Raw genomic sequence first — 22,073 nt, 5'->3', positions numbered from 1 at the left:
CTGAAACTGTTCTTAACTTGAAGCACCATTTTAGCTAATGGGGCCTCCTGCTGCTGCTGCGCAATTGCTATTTTCATCCTGAAGCAAAGTTCTTAACCCGAGGTACTATTTCTGGGTTAGCGGAGTCTGTAACCTGAAGCATCTGTAACCCGAGGTACCACTGTAAAGTATTTAGCATCAACTCTGAAAGCATCTACTTGATTCTAACCAAACTAAACCGCCCAATGTATATTGTGCTTTTCCAGAAAGGGAGGGTGATTGAGAAGGGGAATCTTCTGAATTTGACCAACGTCGGCTTCGACACCTCAGGCAAATACACCTGTGTGGTAGAGATGCCGATGCCAGGCACCCCTGCTGTTTCCCGCTCCAAACAGGTTCAAGTGACGGTCCATGGTAGGCATCGCACAGTGACAGCTCTCTCTAAGTGTCTTTTCCCCCATCCCAGTCCTGGTTCCGGGGCAGCAACAACAATGAGCCACCTCTTCTCCTTGCAGCAAAACCAGTTCTGGTCGCACGGAAGGAAGTGGTGCATGTGCAATCAGGCGAGATGGTGAACTTAACGTGCACCGGGTACTCGACACCCCCCTTGCTAATCTCATGGAGTGTCAATGGATCGGTAAGATGTGCTCTTCATGGGGTTTATTTCAAAGAAAAAAATGCAGAACTGTGAAGCGAGGAGCCCCCGATTCAAATCTCACCTCATCAACAATTCACTTGGTGCACTTGCTTAAGCCACTCCCCCCAATAATATAAAATGATATGATAATAATGGTCAACCTCGCAGGGTTATTTGTAAGACTTTATGGGATGTGAATGCTTTATGAAACATGCTGCAGAAGGCAATAATATTTAACAAATGTTCCATATTTTTCATGTCCAAAGACTGTTTCAACAAAGTATAATGTGTCTTTCCCCCATTCGATATGCTTTAGTCTGCAGGGATGGGAAACTTGTGTCCTTCCAGATATTGTTGATTTGCGACTCCTCTCAGCCCTAACTTGGCCGTTCAACTCCCTTCAGCCCCAGCCAGCATGGGCAATGGTCAGAGATGATGAGAGTTGCAGAGCAGCAATATCTGGAGGGACACAGTGCTTGCTGCCCTGTTTTGGGTTGTTTTGTTTTAAGTTATCCTTAGGAGCGTTAATCCTCCCTCCCTTTTCTTTCCACAGGTCTTTACTTCAGTCATGCAGGGTCATCAGCGCAACAGCACAGTCCTGTTCCAAGTCACTGAAGCCCTTCTAGAATCGGGAGTCAATTGCACCGCCAAAAACAGGATGGGCACCACTCAGCACCACTTCATGCTGGCACAGAGTAAGTCCATCCCTTTTGTCTTGAGAAGAGGGCTCATCCACACTTCCCGGTTGTCCCACTCTTTAGGACTGAATCGGAGCAAACTTCAATCCATGAAAAACCCAAAGGACGTTTGCTCCGATTCTGCAGTAAAGATCAGATATCCGCAGGGGAAAGCGGCGAGCCAAGCGAAAGCCTGAATGAGCCCAGAATGTGTTGGTGGTGACGGGTACATTTGCCCTTCTGGGAAGGGCTGGGGCTGGGGAAATAATGGTACCCTCCAACGTTTTTTCTTCCATCACAGCTGTCCCCAACACCAGAAGCAAGTATGCCAAGGCGCATCAGTCTGCCAGGCCCAGAAAGTGGTTTGAAATAAGCTGTGCTGAAAATGTCACTCCACTTTCATGAGCATAGGAAGCTGTCTTATGCTGAGTCAGACTGCTGGTCCATCTAGCCTAGTATTTCTGCTGTACCAGCAGTTCCCAACCTTTTTTTGACCATGCCTCACCTAAGCATCTCTAAAATCCGGGTGCCACCCCCCACCCCCCACCCCGGTGATATATAACCCTTATTATTCAAAAAGTGAACTATTCACTTGGAGGAAGCCTAAAAGGCCATTAACTGTTAATAAGTCATTCTCGAATTGCCCCCCTTAAAAATCAAATTGCCCCCCTGTGGGGTGTGTGACCCACATTGGAACCACAGCTCTACACTGAGTGTCATTTTATGTGACTATCGCTGTTCAGTGAGAGGCTGTGGTTATTTCTCATGACCTGGTGTAGAGGGGGTGTGGTCTTGCATCTTCCGACACCAATACCCTGAAACTCCTATACAGTGGTACCTCTGGTTACATACACTTCAGTTTACATACGCTTCAGGTTACAGGCTCCGCTAACCCAGAAATAATACCTCGGGTTAAGAGCTTTGTTTCACGATGAGAACAGAAATCGTGCTCTGGCGGCACAGCAGCAGGAAGCCCCATTAGCTAAAGTGGTGCTTCAGGTTAAGAACAGTTTCAGGTTAAGAACGGACCTCCGGAACAAATTAAGTACTTAACCCGAGGTACCACTGTACACCATGCTGAGTTCTCTCTTCGTCTGTTTCAGATAAAGCCAGTGGCTGTGTCAGCCCCACCCCAATTCCTTTCACAGCAAGACAGGCAACCTGTCACAAACCAGTCCACTTCCAGCTTGTATTTATTCCTCTTTCTTTTCTTTCTTCAGGGCAAGAAGGAGGAACTCCCAATGCCAAGACTGGTAAGCCCCTCCTTACCGAGCATTTATGACTGTCAAACGGACATGAATGTGCTGTCAAATGTTCCGGGAGCTAACCCACAGAAGATGGCTTGGGCTTTGCAGGAAGGAGGAAGCTGGGGAGGGTGTGAGTGTCCTGAAGGTGAACAAGGAGGGCCACTTGCAGGACCAGGCACCTGACTTCCCATACCCCAATCCATATAAATGAGAGACCAATGAGACTGGGGTTTTGGGTAAATACAGATGAAAGAGATTTGGTTTGGGCATGGGGCAATCTAAATACTTCTGGCCCACCTGGTGGGAGTGACGCGTGGTCAGTCCAGGCGGGGGTTCCAAAACTTATATCCAATAGTGTGACCCCTGCAGGGACTGCTGTGGGGGAGTGCCTTTGGCCCTGGCTGCTCTGGGCATGTAGACATGGTCACTCCCCCCGAATCCCCCGCAGGGACTACAACCTCCCCTCCGTCCAAAACAAGGGATTGTCCCAATGCCCAACCAGTTGTAACAAATTGCTATGAGGTAGGCAAAACCACCGGTAAGAGCCAATTATCCCGGTGGGCAAATTCCTACCCAGCCCCATAAAGAACAGCGATCACCATAGCCACAGCAAACTCATTGCCTATCAGCGTAAACCGTGGGTGAGTGGGATGGGGAAACCCGGCGCAGGAATAAACAGGCTGTGTCCCAAGTGTGGGCTGCTTAAATGGGCGGGGGGGGGGGGGATCTGAGGGAAGCCCACCGTCAGCTCCATTGGCTCTGCCCCCAGCACAACACACATCCCAGCCTGCATTCCCAGGGTGCAGGCTAGGATCCGGCTCCTTATAGGCGGCGGGGGCTTATGCCCTCACCGCCTATTAGAAAAGGGCACTGACGTTTCAATTCCACCGTCGGGGCCCCAAGCTGCTGCACCAAGAGAAGTGAACGGACTTTCTGAAACCCAGCAAAGATGAGGCTGGTTGGTGCCTGGATGAACAATTTGCTTGAGAACCCCCTGTAGCACCGCCACCATCTCATTCATTCTATCCTAGAAGAAAGGTGGGATCCGTTTTGAGTAAGTAAAATACATCAAATGTGAGAGGAGAGGAAGGGGGTGCCTATCTGCTTGGCTCCCTTTGCCCTTGCAGAAGGTTATGCTGGATGTCAGGAGAGGGGTGAAGGCCTAAGGGATGCTGTACCGGATGCCAACCTTGGCACCTTATGGGCCTGAACTCCTGAGATTTAAAAAGATTATTATTGTTTTATTAATTTATGAACTGCCTTTCACATTGCCCAAAATGATTTGCAGTCATAAAAACAACTAAAATAGGTTTTTTAAAAAAACACAAAATCCCAGTAAAGATCAGTTTTAGAATAATGAAAATAACCACCCATCCAGTTGGAAAAACGTATCGAAACGAAAAAATGTTCCATCATTTCTGGAAATTGCAAATAGTAGCAGTCTGTCATAACACTCATCCATTGTCTTTATCTCTAGCAAAATCTTTTAAAGAGGTCTACTTTTTCTTTTCTTTTCTTAAGCAAGCAAGTCTTAAAATTTGTATCCTCTCCTAATCTTGGAGAGAAGAGAATTTGGGGAGGGGGTTTGGTCTTCCAGCCTGCTGTTCTGTTTCTTGGGGCTTTGAGAGGTGTGTGGCAGCGGGAGGTGAATCTGGTTAACCACTTTGGGAAAGGGATGCTGTAGATTGTGAATGTTCGTCTTTTTATTAAATAGAACCACCATGTAAACAGGTACTATAACTTACTTTTTGTCATTTTAGTACATACCGTCATTGTCTATAGTTGAAGAGCAAGAAAATATGCCTAATTTATATATATAGTTTCCATCCCCCCCCCTTTATTTAAAACCAGAACTTCTTCATGCACAGTTTCAATCAATAAGATTAACCGGGGGAAGCTTCTGACTGCGTTATTGAGGGCGGCACCTTTTTTAGTTACGTGAAATTTGTTCTAAATTGATGAATCGTTGAAATTCTGCAGACCTAATTTAATGAGTGAGCCTCCAATGGGTCATTTAAGCCATCATCTCCTTTGGAAGCCAAGAGCTTCTCACGATCCCTTAGTGCTAAATTGTTAACATTACCTACATTCTCCGCCCGCTGCTCTCCAGATGGTTTTTCTACCCCCACCTTGCCAGAAAATGAAACTTCAGAGTTTGGGTACAACCCGACACCCACTCCCCAAACTCCTGCAGCAATGCAGCAAGGTACCGCTGGGAATGACACACAAAAAGGTATCTGTTTATTATTCAGCTAGGGCAGCCTCTCCCATTGGTTGCAGAGTGGCACTCTGAGAATCCTCTCCAACCAATCGGATCAATGCATGCTGTTGCCTGTTAGGCTGGTCTTCTGAGTTCAGATCATGTACAGGTATGTGCTTTAAAAAGCAAGCACAATTTTGTGCCAGGATAAAGAAAAGCTAGAAATGTGCATAGTTCTACCTCCCTCCCTCCCCCCCCCCTCCCCTGCCCCTCTGGCAATCTGATTCATTTCCTGAAATTTCAGTAGGTGTTTGCCACACATTCTCTTGCATCACGGGCAACAGGCCTAGGCACCCTGCTTTTTAAAAAAAAAAGGAAAGGAGAGGAAACAGGACTTGAATTTGATTTCCATGTTCTCTGGCTTTTCTGTGCTTCCAGGAAATAGCAGATGACACTTAGTCCTGATAGCAGCATGTTTAGTGCCCCCCATATCCAGTGATTTTTTTGGGGGGGTTAACTATTTCTGAAGGCAGGGAGGGAGAGAGCACTTTGTGACAAAGTTCGGGAGCCTCTCCCTATCCTCCCTCCAGCATCTTCTATGACACCTTTTCTGCGATGTCTCTGAAAGCTCTTGCTACCCACAGCGGCGTAGCGTGGGTTGTCAGCACCCGGGGCAAGGCAAATAATTTGCGCCCCCTAACCCAGGGCAAGGCAAGTAATTTGCGCCCCCTAACCCAGGGCAAGACAAGTAATTTGCGCCCCTAACCTGCCGCCGCTGCCAGCTTCTTCTTGCCGCTGCCTGGGCTGGGGTATTTACAGTAAGGTAGCCACGGCGGCAGGTCCGTGTCAGGTGATCTGAGGCGAGTTGCCGCTGGCGCTGCCGCCCAAACGGTGCCGCTTGCCCGGATGAGGAGGGCAGAGAGGTGAGGAAAATGCAACATGGCCCAGCAGCTGCAGCAGCGGCGGTGGCGGCAGGGCTGTGAGGAGGGGCTGCCTGGCGTGCCCTCCGCGGCCCTGACACGTGGGGACCACGGCGAGCGCTGAGAGCTGCTGCCTGCCGGACGGCTTCAGCCCGGACGTGCGCAGAGCTCGTTGGTTCCGCGAGACATGGGGCTCTGCTACAGCCTGCGCCTGAGGCTCTTCGGCGACTCCGGAGGCGGCGAGCGTGCCCCCACCAGATGTTGCGCCCAGTGCGGCCGGCCCCCCTGCACCCCCCACGCTACGCCACTGGCTACCCAATCCCTCCAGCAGCTGCTTGGGTGCCTTTTCGCTTTGAGGTGGTCCTTGCTAGTCCTGTTCAGAAAGGCCTTCTCTTTCTCTGTCTTCCTCCCAATGGCGGCAGTAGTTCTTCTGAAGTGGTCTCTGTGGGCAAGCAGAAATCGGTCAGCAATTCTATCATGGTGGCGTAATTTTCTTTACAAAACGCATACCTCAAACATACCAGAATTAAGGCCTGTGTGGAAATTGCCTTCATGGTGCTCTGCCCATGCTCAGAGGCTGCAGGGCTGAGCCCTGGTTCAAGCTTTGGGAGGAAGCCTGGGAAATATTGAGAGCTGTTTTCTGGATACAAGAAAGCCTGTTATATATTGCAAGTGGGAGGGGTGGGGTGTGTTTGTGTGCGTCCTGTTTGCTGTTCTCGTCTTCGGACTTGGAGAGCCCAGCCTGTTCCTGTTTGCTCCACACCATTTCATTTAAAAGCAGGAGGCAAGGTGTGTGGCTGTTGTATCTGGCTTACCACTGCAGTAGATTAGGTATGTTTGGCATGGCCCTGAAAGACTTGCTGTTTTTGTCTGTTGGATTCCTGTATTTTGTATCATTTTAAATGCATTTTAGCCTTAAGTGTTGGTCTCAAGTGCTTACGAGTTGTTGATCTGCTAAAATCTCACAATTCCTAGACTGAAAACTTCATTAACCAAGTTTCGGTGCTGTTTAATTGATTTTTCCAAATATGCTGAGGAATGGCTTTTAATTGCCATATTAAAACATCTTAATTGAGATGCTGCCACCAGCCTCTTGGGTTTATTAACCTTCCATTCCAATGTCTGCGTTTAGCTTCATACCGAAAGCAGAGCCTTGGCTAGGAAGATTTATATACCTCTGCACATAGACTTTTTCATGCCTGCCATAGCAGGCAGGCAATCCATTATCCTCCTGGTGAGAAGCCCATCAATGATCGCCAAGTGACAGGAGTCCCACAATCCTTTGCGCTGGACATTAACACTGCCTCCCTTCCCCTTACGCTGCTCTCCAGAGGACTTTCTCACCCCCACCATGCCAGGGAATGAAACCTCAGGGTTTGGGTACAACCAGACAGCAGAAGGTATGTCGGGAAGTCACCTGCTGAAAGGTATATTTTTCTTCTGCTGCTGAAGCAGCTTCTCCCATTGGTGTGGGGCAACCCCTAGGGGCGGTCCCCATCCACCAATTGGACAGACGCATGCTCTTGCTGCCTGTTAGCATTTATGCAGACTGGCCAAACCCAAAGGCAAAGGTCAGAGCTATGTGAGCTCTTTGAAATGTGAGCAACAAAAAGTGTGATGTGTTTTTTTGCAGGGAAAAGAAAATGCCCTGTGAATGTGCATGATAATTCCTTTTGAGGCTGCATTCCTGGCCATCCCATTCAGCTCCTGAGGTTCCAGTAGGTCTTGGTCAGTTGCTGACACAGAATGCCCACAGTCTTGAGGGCTAAGAACCTGCTTTTCAGTAGAAACAGGAGCTGGATTGGATTTCCATGTTCTGTTGCTTTTCTGTGCTTCTAGGATATTGAAGGCAACACCTCATCCTGATAGGAGCATATCCAGTGAATTGTTTTGTGGGGTAGCCTTTCTGTAGGCCAGGGAGAGAGAGAACACGTTTTGACAAAGTCCAGGAGCCTCTCCCCATCCTCTCTCCAGCATCTTCTCTGATACTGCACTGTTTCCCTGATGCCCCTGAAAGCTCTTGCTGCTTGGGTTCCCTTTGAGAAGGTCCTTGCTAGTCCTGTTTAGAAAGGTCCTCTCTCTCTCTCTCTCTCTCTCTCTCTCTCCCTCTCTCTCCCTCTCTCTCTCTCTCTCTTCCTCCCAAAGGCAGCAGCAGTTCTTCTTCTGAATTGGTCTCTGTGGGCAAGCAGAAACAGGCAGCAATGCAATGATGGCAGGGTAATTTTCTTTACAAAATACACAGAATACCAGAATTAAGGCCTGTGTGGCAATTCATGATGCTCTGCCCACGCTCAGAGGCCTATCTTTATTTCAACCTGCAGGGCTCAGCCCCGGGTCAAGCTAAGCTTTGGGAGGAAGCCAGGAAAATATTGAGAGCTGTTTTCTGGATATGAGAAAGGTGACTATATATTGAGACTGGGGGGCGGGCGGTGTATGTACATATGCGTTCTGCTTGCTGTTTTTGTCCTTGGGGCTTGGAGAGCCCAGCCAGTTCCCATGCGCCCCACACATTTCATTTAAAAGCAGGAGGCAAGGTGTGTGGCTGTTGTGTCTGGCTTACCACTCTGGGAATGGATTGCCATAGATGAGGTATGTTTGGCATTATCTGCAAAACTCTTGTCGTTTATGTCTGTCCGACTACCGTACTTCAGAACAGTTTAAATGCATTTTTGGCCTTTAGTATTTGTCTCTAGCGCTTATGAATTGCTGGTTTGCTAAAAACTCACAATTCCTAGACTGAAAGCTTCATTAACTTTGGTGCTATTTAATTGATTTTTCAACTGAGCTGAGGAATTGTTTTTCAATTAGAATGGCTTTTAATTGCTGTATTGGTAAAACGTCGCTGGCGTAATTGAGATGCTGCCACCAGCCTCTTGGGTTTATTAACCCTCCATTCCAACATCCTGTGAGAGGTTCATACTAAAAGCAGAGCCCTGGCTAGGACCATTTGTGTGCTATTGCCTATAAACTCTTTCATGCCTGCCGTAGGGGGTAGGGCAAGAAATTGTCCTCCGGGTGAGAAGCCTAACATGATCTGGCAAATGACAGGAGTCCCACAATCCTTTGCGCTAGACATTAACACTGCCTCCCTTCCCCTTACGCTGCTCTCCAGAGGACTTTCCCACCCCCACCATGCCAGGGAATGAAACCTCAGGGTTTGGGTACAACCAGACAGCAGAAGGTATGTCGTGAAGTCACCTGCTGAAAGGTATCTTTTTTCCTTCTGCTGAGGCAGCTTCTCCCATTGGTGTGGGGCAACCCCCAGGGGCGGTCCCCATCCACCAATTGGACTGACGCATGCTCTCGCTGCCTGTTAGCATTGATGCAGACTGGCCAAACTCACAGAGAAACGTCAGAGCATTTTGAAAAGCAGCAACAAAAAGTGGAATGTGGGTTTTTTTGCAGGAAGAAGAACGTTGATCTGTGAATGTGCTTGATTCTGCCCCCCACCCCCGGCAATCTCATTCAGCTCCTGAGGTTTCAGCAACCAGATGCTCTCTCACAAAATGCCTACAGTCTTGAAGGGCTAGGGAGCTGCTTTTCTAAAGCAACAGGAGCCGAATTGGATTTCTGTGCCCTGCAGCTTTTCTGCGCTTCCAGGAAATCTCAGATGATGCCCAGCCCTGCGTGTAGCACATCATTCCAATCCTGCCCCCCCCCCCCAATGTCATACATTATGGGGTAGCTCTGTTGGGAGATGGGGCTGGGTGGAAAAAATCAGCTTTGCTACAGCAACTAGGAGCCGCCCGTCACCCTCCAGCACCTTCCGTGATATTGTGCTATTTCTTAGTCTGCATCTGAAAGTTGTTTCCACTACCACCCGTTCAGGTTGCTTTTGCATTTAAGCAGGCCTATGTTGGGCCCCTGAGAAAAGCCCCCTCTCTCTTTCTCTCAAAAACAGTTGCATTTCTTCCACAGCAGCCTGTGGGCAGCAAAGGAGATATTAGGGGAGGACACTGGGAGCAGTTTAGCTGGGCAGCTGTGCTTAAATTTCTCTCTCTCTTTCTATCTCTCCCCTCCAAAATGAGATAAGCCAGAACTCAGGCTGGTGTGGAAGTTGCTTGCATAGCCCTCTGCACGTGCTCAGAGCCAAACTTTTCCTTCCAATTTGCAGGGCTCGACCTCTACTGAAACTGAACTTGGAGAGCATGTCAGGGGATGCTTTGGGGATTCAAGAAGGGGTGTGCTGTGGGGCAGGGCGTGGTGGCAGTGATGGTTTCTGGCTGACGTTCTCTTCTTGGGGAATCCAGCCCTGCTTTGGCAGGGGTGGGGGTGGGTTGTAGCTGACGGGTCACTACAGAAGTGGGATGCTGTAGAGGGGAAATGTTTGGCATAAACTTGCAAAACTGACGTTTGTGTCCTTTATCAAATGGACCTCCCATGGATCCAGGTACTATATCTCGTTTTTGTTTCTTTTAGGCTATACTCTTGCTCTGTATAGTGAAAGCACAATAAAATATGTGTAATTTAATGTAAATATGTATATAAATTTTCTTTTGAAATCTAGGCATTGCTCAATGTGCCAATTCATTGCCTATTGTGGTGGAGATTGTTGATACAGATTTTAGATGTTTTAGCGGTTTTTGTTTCTACTGATTGCCTGTTATTATATTTTCTGATGTTGTAATCTACCCTGTAATCTAAGGTGGGGTGTGTGTTTGAGTAAGTCAATACAGTACTTCATTGATCAGCTTGTCGTACTGTTAACTTTGGGGGGGAGCGGGGAAGGAATCTGCTTACTGGGGAACTGAATACCTTTTTTTGTTTGTTTGTTCACTGAAAATGGGTCTTGGCACAGAACATTTGTATGGACTCATTTTAACACCTGCCGCTCCAGGCAGGGGGAGATGGGTAGAGGGCATGTGAGCCATCCTCTCCTTTGGAAGCCAAGAGCTTCCCAGCATCCTTAGCACTAAATGTTAACATTTGCCTGCATTCTCCACCTGCCGCTGCCCAGATGACTTTTCCAACACCACCTTGCCAGGGAACGAAACTTCCGAGTTTGGGTACAACCAGACATCAACTTCCCAAACTCCTGGAAGGGCTGAGGAAGGTATCCTTTCTACTTCCGCTCTAGCCGCCTCTCCCATTGGTTAGGGGGGCCTCATCCTGAGGGGCTTCCTCAGCCAATCGGACCAACGCTTGCTCTTGCCGCCTGTTAGCATTTTGCTGGCTGGTCTTTTTGACTCCAGACTCAGAGACAGTAGCCAGGGCTGTGTGCACTTTGAAAAACACAACTAAAAATTAAAAGTTTTGTGCTACCGGCGGGGGCGGGGGAAGAGAAGCTGCGTCAATGTGCATGATTGTCTTATTTGTTTCTTTCTTTACTAGTCTTCAGGAGCTGTAAGTCAGCTGCCCTCCTGCCCCTCTGGGAATCTAAGTCAGTTCCTGAGGTTGGAGCAGGTGTTGACTAAACTCCATTGCCATTGCCAAGAGGACTAGGAACCTGCTTTTTTTCCTTTTAAAAAAGAAACGAGCTGAATTTGAGTTCCATGTTGTGCTGTTCCTCTGTGTTCCAGAAACAGCAACATATGGAGCCTTGCCATGAAGCATTATGGGGCATAGCTTTGCAAGGAAGGAGGGGCAGTCTTGCCATAAGATCCAGGAGCCTTCCACTCCCTCCATCTCCTGAGATGTATTGGAGACTTCCCCAATTTGGTGCCCTTCAACCGTTTTGGACTCCCAGCAGATTCCCAGCAGCCAGCCTGACCAGCGATCAGGGACGATGGGAATTGTAGTCCCAAAACATCTGCTGCCAGAACCCTGCAGCAACTGCTTGGGTGGCCTTTGCATTTGAACAGGTCTTTGCTTTAGATCTGCCCAGAAATGCCTTTTCTCTCTCTTCCTCCCAATGGCAGTCCTTCCAAAGCCGTGAGCAGAAATAGCAGCAGTGCTGTAATCTTCTTCACAGAACAGTGAAGTGATGCCTGCACAAATTGTGCCTTCGTGGCTCTCTGCCCATGCTCAGAGAGGCCCATCTCTATTTCAACCTGCAAGGGCTCAGTCCTGGTTCAAGCTACACTTTGGGAGGAAGCCAGGGAAATATTGAGAGCTGCTTTGTGGCTGCAAGAAGGGTGATTCTGTTTGGATTTTCTTTCCTCCTCCTCTCCCCCCCTCCCCCGAGCAGAGCAGACAGCACAGGAGAGCAAAGGTGTGATCATTGTGGCCGTTGTCATCTGCATCCTGGCGATTGCTGTCCTGGGCGCCGTCCTTTACTTCCTGCACAAGAAAGGGAAGCTCACCTGTGGCCGCTCAGGCAAACAAGAGATGTAAGCACACACACCTTTCCTTGCAGCCTTTTGGGTGCCTCCCTCCTTCCCTCTCATCCATCTACCAGAGACCACGCTTCTTCCCTTCCTGCCCCCTCCCAGTCTTCTTGCACCAAGCAGCGCGCTTCTTCTGATCCCATGGGAGGGAGGAAGTGGGGTGGACCTTGAACTGCTGTTGCCCACTAGGCCCTTTGCAACGTCATTTCCAACTCAGCAGCCTTAGGGGCTTGATCGGTGATGGCTGCAGGCAGAAGACATTTGCCCTTGGCCATGAGATTACGCCTTTCTGACTTCTGTCCCACCCAAGTCACTGGTCAAATAGTGCTTTGCAAGCTTTATAGAGGTAAAGGGACCCCTGACCATTAGGTCCAGTTGTGGCCGACTGGGGTTGCAGCGCTCATCTCGCTTTATTGGGCGAGGGAGCCGGCATACAGCTTCCGGGTCATGTGGCCAGCATGACTGAGCCGCTTCTGGCGAACCAGAGCAGCGCACGGAAACGCCGTTTACCTTCCCGCTGGAGCGGTACCTATTTATCTACTTGCACTTAGGGGTGCTTTCAAACTGCTAGGTTGGCAGGAGCAGGGACCGAGCAACAGGAGCTCACCCCGTTGCAGGGATTTGAACCGCCGACCTTCTGATCGGCAAGTCCTAGGCTCTGTGGTTTAACCCACAGCGCCACCCGCATCCCTTGCAAGCTTTCTAAGCGCCTCCAAAGCTGGCCAGAGACTCCAGTGGGGACAAGGTCTGTAGTGGGGTTCCCTTCCACTCCCTTGAAGCACTTGCCTAGCTCAAGCCTCTGCTGGACCCAGAGGAGCTGAATGATAAGCCCCCCGGGAACTGCTGTTTTGTCCCAGCCTGCAGCCCACCCACTCTGCAGGGATGCGTCTCAACACTGTTACCCTCCCTCCTCCCTAGCACAAAGCCCGAAGCACATAAAGACGAGATTGTAGTTGAAGTTAAGTCAGATAAACTTCCTGAAGAGGCGGGGCTCCTGCAGGGCGCCAACGGCGAGAAGAGATCGGCAGGTGACCAGGTAGGCCAGTTTGCCATGGCTAGCAGAGGCGATGGTTCAGAGGACCCAGCTGTGGTGTATAAAAACATGGTGTATATAAAAACGTTGTTTTTGATGGAATGTGTCATCCTTCCCCAAATCCACCTTCTTGGGTTGCACATATGGCTGTCGGCCCGTGTGCTATCCATTCCTTTTAAAGAAAAAAAATGATGCTCGGGGGGGAGGTTTGTAACCCCTGGTGTAGATTGGCCCAGCTGCTATGCCCTTCTGCCCCCCCCCCCACTCCCACTCTTGAATGTGCTGCGGTTACGTTAGGAAGCCCACCACTGCTTCATAAACTGTAATAGTGAACTGAACGGGGGAAGCTTAGCATTTTCCACTGCTGAGACATCCAAGCAGGAAGAGCCTGTCTCTCTGCGTAAGGGGTACAGCTCTCGCTTTTCCCCCATGCCTTTTAGCATGGGCCAAAAGTGGGTTTCTTAGTGTCAGCAGATGCCCCTCTGCCCCTCCCCTTAGGTCTCCCTGATCCAGCAACTTCAGCCCCTGCTTCTCCCTGCGTTTGGCAGGTGCCCCTCCTGCCAGCTTCCCATCAAGCAGCTTTTCGTGCTCCATGTGGACAGTGTGCATGCAGCCCCATTCTCTCTTCCCCTCAGCTTTTCTCTAGCAACCACCTATGGGAGGGCTTTTCCTGCCTCTCTCCTGCAGTCTAGCCAGAGGAGCTTCTCTATTCCAATACAGAAAAATGGTCCTGCATGTGCTTTTTTTTTTCTTTTTACTGTGCCTCCAAGCCAGTCACGCAATCTCATTCAAAACGGCTGCCATCATCTTACCTCGGCTATCTCACACTGCGGGACAACAGAAGTGGGTGTGCTTGTATTTTACTGGGCCATAATCGCAATGTAACTCTGTTTTTTCTTTTGCTGCTTTAAAAAGGGAGAGAAATACATCGATTTGAGGAACTGAGAAAGGAGAGACAGCTGCGCCCCTTCGAAGATTTCTCCTGTTCCTTCTCAATGCCTCCACCCCTCTTGCTCCCCCGGTCATAGTCTTTCAGAGGCACAGCAGCAGCAAATAAGGCACAAGATGGCTCCACAGCAAATAATACTTTGCAACCTCACCCTCAGGTTTTTGAAGGACAAAGCAGCTGAAGCAAATCAGCAGTTTTCAGACCAAAAAAAGGGAGTCTTAGTTTAAAAATTACTCCCTTTAGAGAATCCACGTTAAGGAGGGGTTTTTGAGCAGGGCAGGTAGAGGAACATATAGTCTACCATAATTGTATGGGGCTTCAGTCAGTTTGTAAAAGAAAAAATATAACAGTGAAGCACTTGCTGAGCTGAATTGGTTGGAGATTTATTTTTTTTAATTGAGACTTTGTAAATTGGAGAAGAAAACTTAAAAATCTTACCTTATAGACAGGATTGGAGAATGGCGAGTGTGTGATGGATTTGGCTCCGTCTGGCATGTAGAATACTTGTGGAAAGCCAGAGTTGCCTCAGCTGTTCCTTGAACTGTTGCTGTTCTTCGCAGCAAGGTGCTGAAGGAATCAGCTGCGCTTCAGAAGCCCTAGCCCTCAAAACGGCAGAGGGTGGGGTGGGAATGGAGGTAAGAAGTCTTAAGGACACTCACTAGGGACTCAGTTTCATTGAAGTCAGTGCTGCTTACTTCCAATATAACATAAAGGATAACTGTACAGAGAGGAGGCTCTCTCTGCACTTCAGATGTTATGACAGGAATAAAGTCTCTTTTTTGTACAAACACTGTATAGTCACACTTGTTTTTACCCGAGAACGTAGGTTATTGTCCCTTCTGTCCCCCCCCCCCAAACCCTCTTCTGCAGAGCTTCTGGGTTACCTTGCTGCAGGTGACACACTTGCCAGTCTTTGGAAGTCCTGCCTCTCCTTAGGCCACAGGAGCAGAAACAAGGCACTAAAATAGGATGTTAAGCACATGAGGTAGTTTTCTACAATTATTTTGGGTTTTATTTCAGTGTAGCACCAAGGAACCTGCTCTGTTAGCACAAGGATTTATGCTTCCTCCCTGGTGGTCCCCCCCCCCAAATCTGTTTTCTCAACCCTCCAGAGCAGGGCAGATGAGGTGGTGAGGAAGAGAGAAGTATAAATTCTTGTGCTAACAGATCGAGTGCATTGAAATTCATCTTGAATTGCTCTGCTCTGATAGCAGCAGCAGCAGGCGACACACGGAGAATGTGAAGGAAGCTGGTGCCTGTATCAAAATGAGATTGTCATGCAGCCTTCAGAGCAGGTGCTGATGACAACTCTCTTCGTCCTTAAACATACCAGGAAGTATTACAGAATGCCGTACTTCACCATGCTGGTCCAGTGCCTAAGAAAAGCTTTCTGCTTCTCTGTCCACACCCCAGAATTCTAAATGGACACCAGACAGAAATACTGTAGCTAGCTGCTTCCATACGGAATTACTTCCTGCAGATTTCGGTTTTCCATTCCCCTCAAAGCCTCCCAGAAGTGAACAGCTTTCAACACAAACTGGGTAAAACAGTTAAGGTTTTGCTTTAGACACTCTTTGTTTTCCGAGTGGTTAAAAAGTGCAAACTCATCAACCAAAAACGGGGGGAACAAGGGGGTGTTGCGCTTTCCGTGTAAGCTATAAAATTAGCAAACAAACAAAAAATGCTTTTGTTATATATTTTTGTTGATGTGTGTAAATTTAAGAGTGTCTGAGTTGCAGGGTTTATATATATATATATATGTATATGAAAAATAAAAAGCTAAAGTCTTCAAGCATTGGCTCTTTCCTAATGAATGGAATACATGGCAAGGAGAAAATAGCAGCCACTGTAAAGCACTTGAAGGTTTAAAAAACCTGATTCACACAGGCATGGATTAGCAGGTAACATGACGCATTGTGTCTAAAAATTCTTGCTGAAGATTAGTTTATTTTAAACATACATCTTCCCCTCTCCACTTCTATCAATGTAAGCAATGTTTGCCTGGCATTTCTGCATAGGTGGGTGGGAGTTCTGTCAAAATCGTAAGTGAAACCTGGTTCTGTGGGCAAGGCAAGGAATTGTAAACCTCCTCTCAGGCTGGTAGGGGCAAGAATTCAGATAGGAAAAATTGCAGAAGGCATTGGGCCCTGCCCACAAACACTGTCCCAATGAAAGCCTTATCTTTCATTGACTTAAGTATGCCAGCTTACAGAAAAGGCAAAGGTCACTAGAATGCTGGAGTTTAGTCCTCATTTCTGCAGTACTTCATATGCTGTTAAACTTGCAAGGGAGTAGACTAGATTACTCTCAGGGTCCCTTCCAACTCTACAATTCTATGATTCCCAACAGGATGGGAGTCATCATCCAACATCATCTGGGGGGATCACAGGTTTCCAAACCACATGATAATATTTTTTTTGAGCACTTAAAATACACCAAATCATACAACCCATATCTAGAAGCAGAGCTCTGACTTGGATGGAATGTGAGCAGAGATCCTAAGCAAGGAGCATCAGTTCCAGGGAGACAGCCATGGTACACTTTTGTGAAGTATTGAGTACACGTAAAACTTACTGGGATAAAAGGCCCTATTTCACTGGAGTTGCAAATGACACAACAGAAGCAATATGCTACAACAAAGAAATTTATTTAAAAATAAAACTTTGTTTTTTTTTTATTTTACTGACACACATGAAATACCCTAAATCCTCCACAAGCTCTTTCATGGGCAGCTTACAAGAATGAAAAATAAAAAATAAATAACATTAGTATAACCTCTAAAAACATTAACAATGCATTTTGCAGAACAAAATGAGGACTTTAGACCAAATGAACCTTAAAGCTCAGCTACTCTGTAAGAATATTTACCTTCTGTTCTTATTCTTTACAGGTCTGAAAGGATTAAATACTGCTAATATATTTTTTATATTAATGACATTATTATAACTTTTAAAATAGTCAGTGAAAATCTGAATTCATTTATTTTTTAACACTGATATTAAAATTGGTTCTCAACCTTCAGGAGAAATAAAGCTACTAATAACCTCTCTCTCCCACTCAAAGGTAATTTATCCATTAAGCATTTCAGCTTTCCTAGCCCCCCACCCCCCGCCTTGCAGTTTTAGTCACGAGCAGCAGTTGTACACCAGTGAGCTAACAGGGCTGCTGATGGCAAGTCGCACTGCTCCGAAATTGGCTACTCGAAGTGACATCCGTAAAGCCGCACACCCATACCCCAAATGCATATGCAGCTCTAAGATGGGGGAGGCAGCATTTGCAAAACGGACGCTGCAAATTGAACAGGCACTGGACATTTAATACTTCAGGGCAAAATCCACAGGAAACTCCTTGCAAAACTATGGGGGAATCGACTGGAGCCTCAACAGACGATCCCAGAAGATTGCACTCCATCCCCGCACACAGAGAGGTTCGGAAGTTGACAGGAAACTTGGCACATGTGCCTGGAGGTGCAGCTGTATTTTGCTTCCAGTCTTAAGCCTCATTTGTTTTTAAAAAGAAAAAGGATGGGGACGGGGGGGCGACAAACTGGGATATTTTGGGTGACCCACACTGGTTGTGTCAAAATCCTGCGTCGGAGTTGCGCTATTACTGCCTTTAATCCAAGCTTAGGGCAGCCAGCAATATGAACAACTCCCCAACACTAAGGACTAAGGTAGAGAAAACCTGCTCAGGCTGAACAACACACACACACAAAAACAAACACACCACTATGTTAGCTTTGGGGCGACAGCTTTCTCCTTCCAAGGAGCAGCTCCATGGATTTCCCTGGTCAAGTTTTAAATCTGTCTCTTCTTCAGATGCAAGATTGGAGATAGAGCATTTCCCCCATCAAAAGGCACTATACATTTGGCTTTAAGTAAAATAAGTCAACCTTTTTTTCTTTTTTTTTAAAGATTAAGAGACACGGGGGGAAACATAATAAGGTAAAAATTTTAAAAGCAGCAGGGAACACACCCCAGGAGGCGTTTTTCGCTCTGCCTCCCTTGTGCTTGCAAACAAAGACATTCATGTGGTTCGAGGAGAAAGAGCCACTTTAAAAGTTCTCATGTAAATGTAAGACACAAGAAGTGGACAAAAAGGAGACATGCAGTAAAGTCTGGTCAGCTATGGTACGTGGAGTGTTCCTGACAGGCAGAAGGCGTCCTGAAACGAGGATGGCCCTGCTCAGGGCGTGGAGAGCATCTGCAGAGGCCCATCTGCAAAGGCAAGTTGGTGCTGCTGCTTTGCACAAAGAGATTAAGGCTGACTGCCACCGAGTTTCCAGTGCTATGCCAACAGCTTCTCCGGTGGACAAGGAAATCAGCTTTGCAAAGAGCTAGTCCTCACCAAACTAGTCTCCAAAACTGATGTGGAGTTCGTGGCCCGGATGTGGGAAGAAATATCCAAGAGGAGCGTCCAGTGGTTGCTCCAACATTTCACACTCTGAAATTGCACAGCCCCCTTGGTTCCTAAACTGCCTGGCCACAACTCTCTACTCTGCAGTTGTTGCAAAGACCCTCTGCTCACCTTGCTCCTAAATGCTATCAAGTTATTCAAAATGCACTCTAGCCGAGACCCCCTAGGTAATAATCTTCACAGTGTTTCACATGAAAGCAGCAAGATCAGACTGACATTGCCACTGCCCATCCCATGCATGGAGGGGGCTTCTGAAGCCTCTGTGAGGTGTTGGCAACTGACAACTCTTTCTCTGGGCAGCAAGAGAAGGGCCACAGCTGCCAGGTCAACAATTCTGCTTTTGGACCACTGCAGGCAACAGCAAACTCCTGCCAGTCTTCAAATCTTCATAGTGTGTCATTCAAACAGCACTGCTGACAATTAATAAAGTGCCAGCTAGGTGCATTCATGGCACCTGCACAACCAGGTGCCATCTCTGACATCCTCTGCAGCTATTCCCCAGGGATCCAAGCGCTCATGGACAAGCAAGGCTGCCCATTTAGAGAGAAACACAAGATAAGCAGCCTCTTTCTATGCCCGCCCCCTCGTCTGGGGGGAAAGTCTTAGTATCCTTATCTGGGGCAGAGGAACCAGGCCTATTTAAACAGGGAAACTGCAGGGAAAACCAAACATGCAACTTGTTTTAAGATATACATTTTCACATGACTAATGCTGTAATTGGGGAGACTGTAGTGAAGGCTTGAGGAAGAGGATGGAAGAGGGAAGGCGTCCTCTAAATTCAGGTTGCCTGCTGTCCATCAGCCAGACGGTGGCCATCAAGGTCCAAATTCATCTTTCTAAACCTCCATCAGCCTGCCCAAACAAGGGCAACATTCAGAAGCCACACTCTTCTTTTCCTCCCCTCCCGTTACGGTTTCTTTTGACTTGTTTGTCAAAAGAACCTGAACTTTAAAAAGAAAAATGCAACCAGCAGAGCGAAGGAGGCGGGGGGTGGGGAATCAACCCCTTTCACAAAAGCCCTGCAGGGAGTTGTTGGATTTTGACTGCTGAGCTGGTCAAAAATTATTTCCACAGATGCTGGATGCAGCTGCCCACATCAATGCATAAGTAATCCAGCACAGTTAACTCTCATCCACAGGAAGTGAAAGGAAATAAGGGATCCGATGGCCACGGGACTTGTAGATGCTACGAAGATGACATGCCACATTGACCAAGCAGCTGCCCTGGGTGTGTTAAAGGGCAGCTGCTCCAGTCCTCAACAGCCTCAGTTACGTAAAAGCAGGACAGCACAGAATGCTTGGAGCTGGGGGGCCACGCAGCTACATCCAATCATCGCACCAGCCCGAGAGCAGGCAAGAAGTCTTGCATCTCCGATGCCTTAAAATCCAGTGTGCGTCAGGTTAATGCTGGCAACAGGAGAAGCCTGACTCAGACCGAGGAGGAGCCAGAAATGACTGGAGATGTAGAAAGGGAACAAGGAGAACATTTGGGGGAGTTGTGGGGGGAGAGAGGGAGGGTGTTGTAGCAGAAGGAAGCTACCAAAACCACTTCCTTAGTCAAGAATCTGTACCCGGTAGCAGGTGGTCTAAAAAGCCTGAGCCAAAACATACAGCAGCAAAGAGGCCCCGATTCAGTACCCTGAACCACAGGAGGGCACGCCACAAGAAAGGTGGAGACGCCATTCGACAGACTGGCATCCCCTTTTAATTCACAGCACGACACAAGACACCCCGGCAAATGCCCTTCCGCTCCCGCCCTCTTGTCCACCAGCACAGGAACCAAGAGGTCTTTCCAAAGCGACACAACCGCCCCCTCCAACGAGGACGTGCGGGAGGGAGGGGCCAAGAGGGGAGGGACTCCAAAAGACACACAGACTGGAGAGAACGCACCTATCTGCTCCGTTTCGTTCCGTTTGCTTGGAAACCTGGAATCGCATGAAACCCTGATGACCGATTACTCTCTGTCGAGGCAAGCCTGCCTTCGCAGGAAGTCTCTCGCGGAGCCCGTTGCCTCCTCTAGGTAGAAGCTGGGCAGGAGACTGCCCAGGCAGGTTGGATGCGCAGGGGTGTCCCAGGCAGGGCCAAGGGGATGTGTGCTATGTGGCTAGGTGAGCGGGGGAGGAGACAGAGACAAACTCCCGCAGAATATTTTTGGCCATGTCGATATTGTTATGGGCAATGACGAGGGCTTTCTGGATGTCCTGATATGAGTAGCCTTGGCTCATGAGGTTCTCGATCTCGCTGGAGAGCTGCGGGGAGGGAGCAGGGGCCGGCCCTGCTCCACCAGTTTGCAGGCAGCTGCCTGCTTTGCGTTCAGAGTTTATCCTCCGGGGCAAGGGCTTTGGAGGCCGCTCTGGGACCTGGGAGCCATCAGACAAACCTGGAAGAGAAAGAACCATATCATTTGGGGAGTGTGGGGCAGGGGCAGGAGGACAGGTACTTTTTAAAGGTCACACAGTCTCAGCTTCATGCTCTTTGAACATCTGGGAATCTGCAGCCGAAATCCTTCTCTTTCACAAGACCTAAGTCTTCACCATTAAATCCTATGGTTAACCGGAATATAATTGCAACCTTGTATGCAGAAAGATTCACAGATTTCAGATATTCAGCAGCTTGAACACCCAGATAGCCAATTCGTTTATTTATAACCTGGTCTCCCTTGTTCAGGAGCATTAATACACAATATAAAGCACTATTTTATTTATGTACAACCTAAAGATTAAAAACAGGCAAAACGCTAACTTCATCAGCCAAGGCGAGATACACCACTTTAGTCAATTGCTTAGAGGAACAGCCACATGTTTTACCTGGAATCAAAACTCAATTAAATTTGGTGCTACTTGCATCAATGCAATAGTTATCCTCAACAGCTGAAATTGACTATTAATCCTCTCTTATCACCCTGGAGAGGTGAAATGGCGAACTTTGTGGTTTAGGTTGCGTCATATCTGGCGTGCTGATGTTAAGCAGAAGTAGCCTTCGTGCTGCAGGCATTCTGAGAAATGCTTGACAAAGCGCAAGAAAAAGGAACGCCTCAAAACCGCATTGCCTGCCAAGTTCCCAGCCTCTCTTACAAACAAAGAGAGGAAAAGCATGCGCAAGTCCCTCTCGGAGCTCACTCCAGAGCACAAAGGGCTATGGATGAGCTCTCTCAAAAGTTGGGATGTGGCACCGGCAGGTTTGCAGCATCAAAATCTAGTGCAAAAGATCCCCTTGGCAACAGGTGGAGAGCAGCTCGTCAGCCACAGCAGACGCTTCTGCCCTACACTGTTCACGAACCATGGAATTGCACAAGAGGGGAGTACAGGGCTGGCCTGTAAGACCTACCATGCAGCAAAATTGGAAGGGTGCCCTGATGCCAGCCTGCTGGTGGAATGCTTTCCGCACAAAGGCTTACCTGGCGTCTATCTGTGGCTGGGGAAACCCAGCCAGATGGGTAGGGTATAAATGAATATAAAACACTGTTGTTGTTGTTGTTGTTGTTGTTGTTGTTGTTGTTGTTGTTGTTGTTGTTGTTGTTCCAGGCATTTTATTCATCTCTTTAAGTCTTGAGTGGGGGGAGGCTTTTTTCATTTTAAAAAATGTAGTTAAAAATCTTCCACTGCTTATACAGAAAGCTCCCCATTTACGCAGGGGTTACGTTCCAAGGCACCACGCATTTAAATGAAATCACATGTTCTGGGAACACCATTGAAAAAGCCTGCAAATGCCCTCCAAACCTCTGTAAGCCCTTTAAAAACCCTTGAAAAA

At 48.0% G+C, this 22,073-nt stretch overlaps 2 protein-coding genes and 1 long non-coding RNA gene across 7 annotated transcripts in view; 2 read left to right on the top strand and 1 right to left on the bottom strand.

The window, feature by feature from the left end:
* The window catches only part of MCAM (melanoma cell adhesion molecule), a 53,286-nt gene extending 38,521 nt beyond the window's left edge, over window positions 1-14,765 (top strand). For 4 of the 5 annotated variants that reach the window (XM_081843105.1, XM_081843103.1, XM_081843102.1 and 1 more), the window contains exons 10-16: window positions 246-393; window positions 495-616; window positions 1,170-1,311; window positions 2,514-2,546; window positions 11,788-11,929; window positions 12,845-12,962; window positions 13,875-14,765. In XM_081843105.1, coding sequence (XP_081699231.1) covers window positions 246-393; window positions 495-616; window positions 1,170-1,311; window positions 2,514-2,546; window positions 11,788-11,929; window positions 12,845-12,962; window positions 13,875-13,904 — 735 coding nt within the window. In that variant the 3' untranslated portion in view covers window positions 13,905-14,765. The remainder of the gene's footprint in view (window positions 1-245; window positions 394-494; window positions 617-1,169; window positions 1,312-2,513; window positions 2,547-11,787; window positions 11,930-12,844; window positions 12,963-13,874) is intronic. The other variant, XM_081843106.1, reaches the window with a different exon arrangement.
* Window positions 5,974-11,775, top strand: LOC309331155. The gene is made up of 3 exons (XR_014151732.1): window positions 5,974-7,060; window positions 8,773-8,841; window positions 10,618-11,775. It is a non-coding gene; the product is annotated as an uncharacterized lncRNA (long non-coding RNA).
* A 1,769-nt stretch (window positions 14,766-16,534) lies between the features above and the next one.
* Window positions 16,535-22,073, bottom strand: part of CBL (Cbl proto-oncogene) — a 48,173-nt gene continuing 42,634 nt past the window's right edge. The window contains exon 16 of the mRNA XM_081843091.1: window positions 16,535-20,703. Within this exon, the coding sequence (XP_081699217.1) occupies window positions 20,420-20,703 (284 nt within the window). The 3' untranslated portion in view covers window positions 16,535-20,419. The remainder of the gene's footprint in view (window positions 20,704-22,073) is intronic.

The sequence above is a fragment of the Podarcis erhardii genome (assembly GCF_964252035.2).
Source record: "Podarcis erhardii genome assembly, chromosome: 16".
Classification (NCBI taxonomy): domain Eukaryota; kingdom Metazoa; phylum Chordata; class Lepidosauria; order Squamata; family Lacertidae; genus Podarcis; species Podarcis erhardii.
Note: the sequence above shows the minus strand (reverse complement) of the source record. Positions and strands in the feature narration are given on the sequence as shown.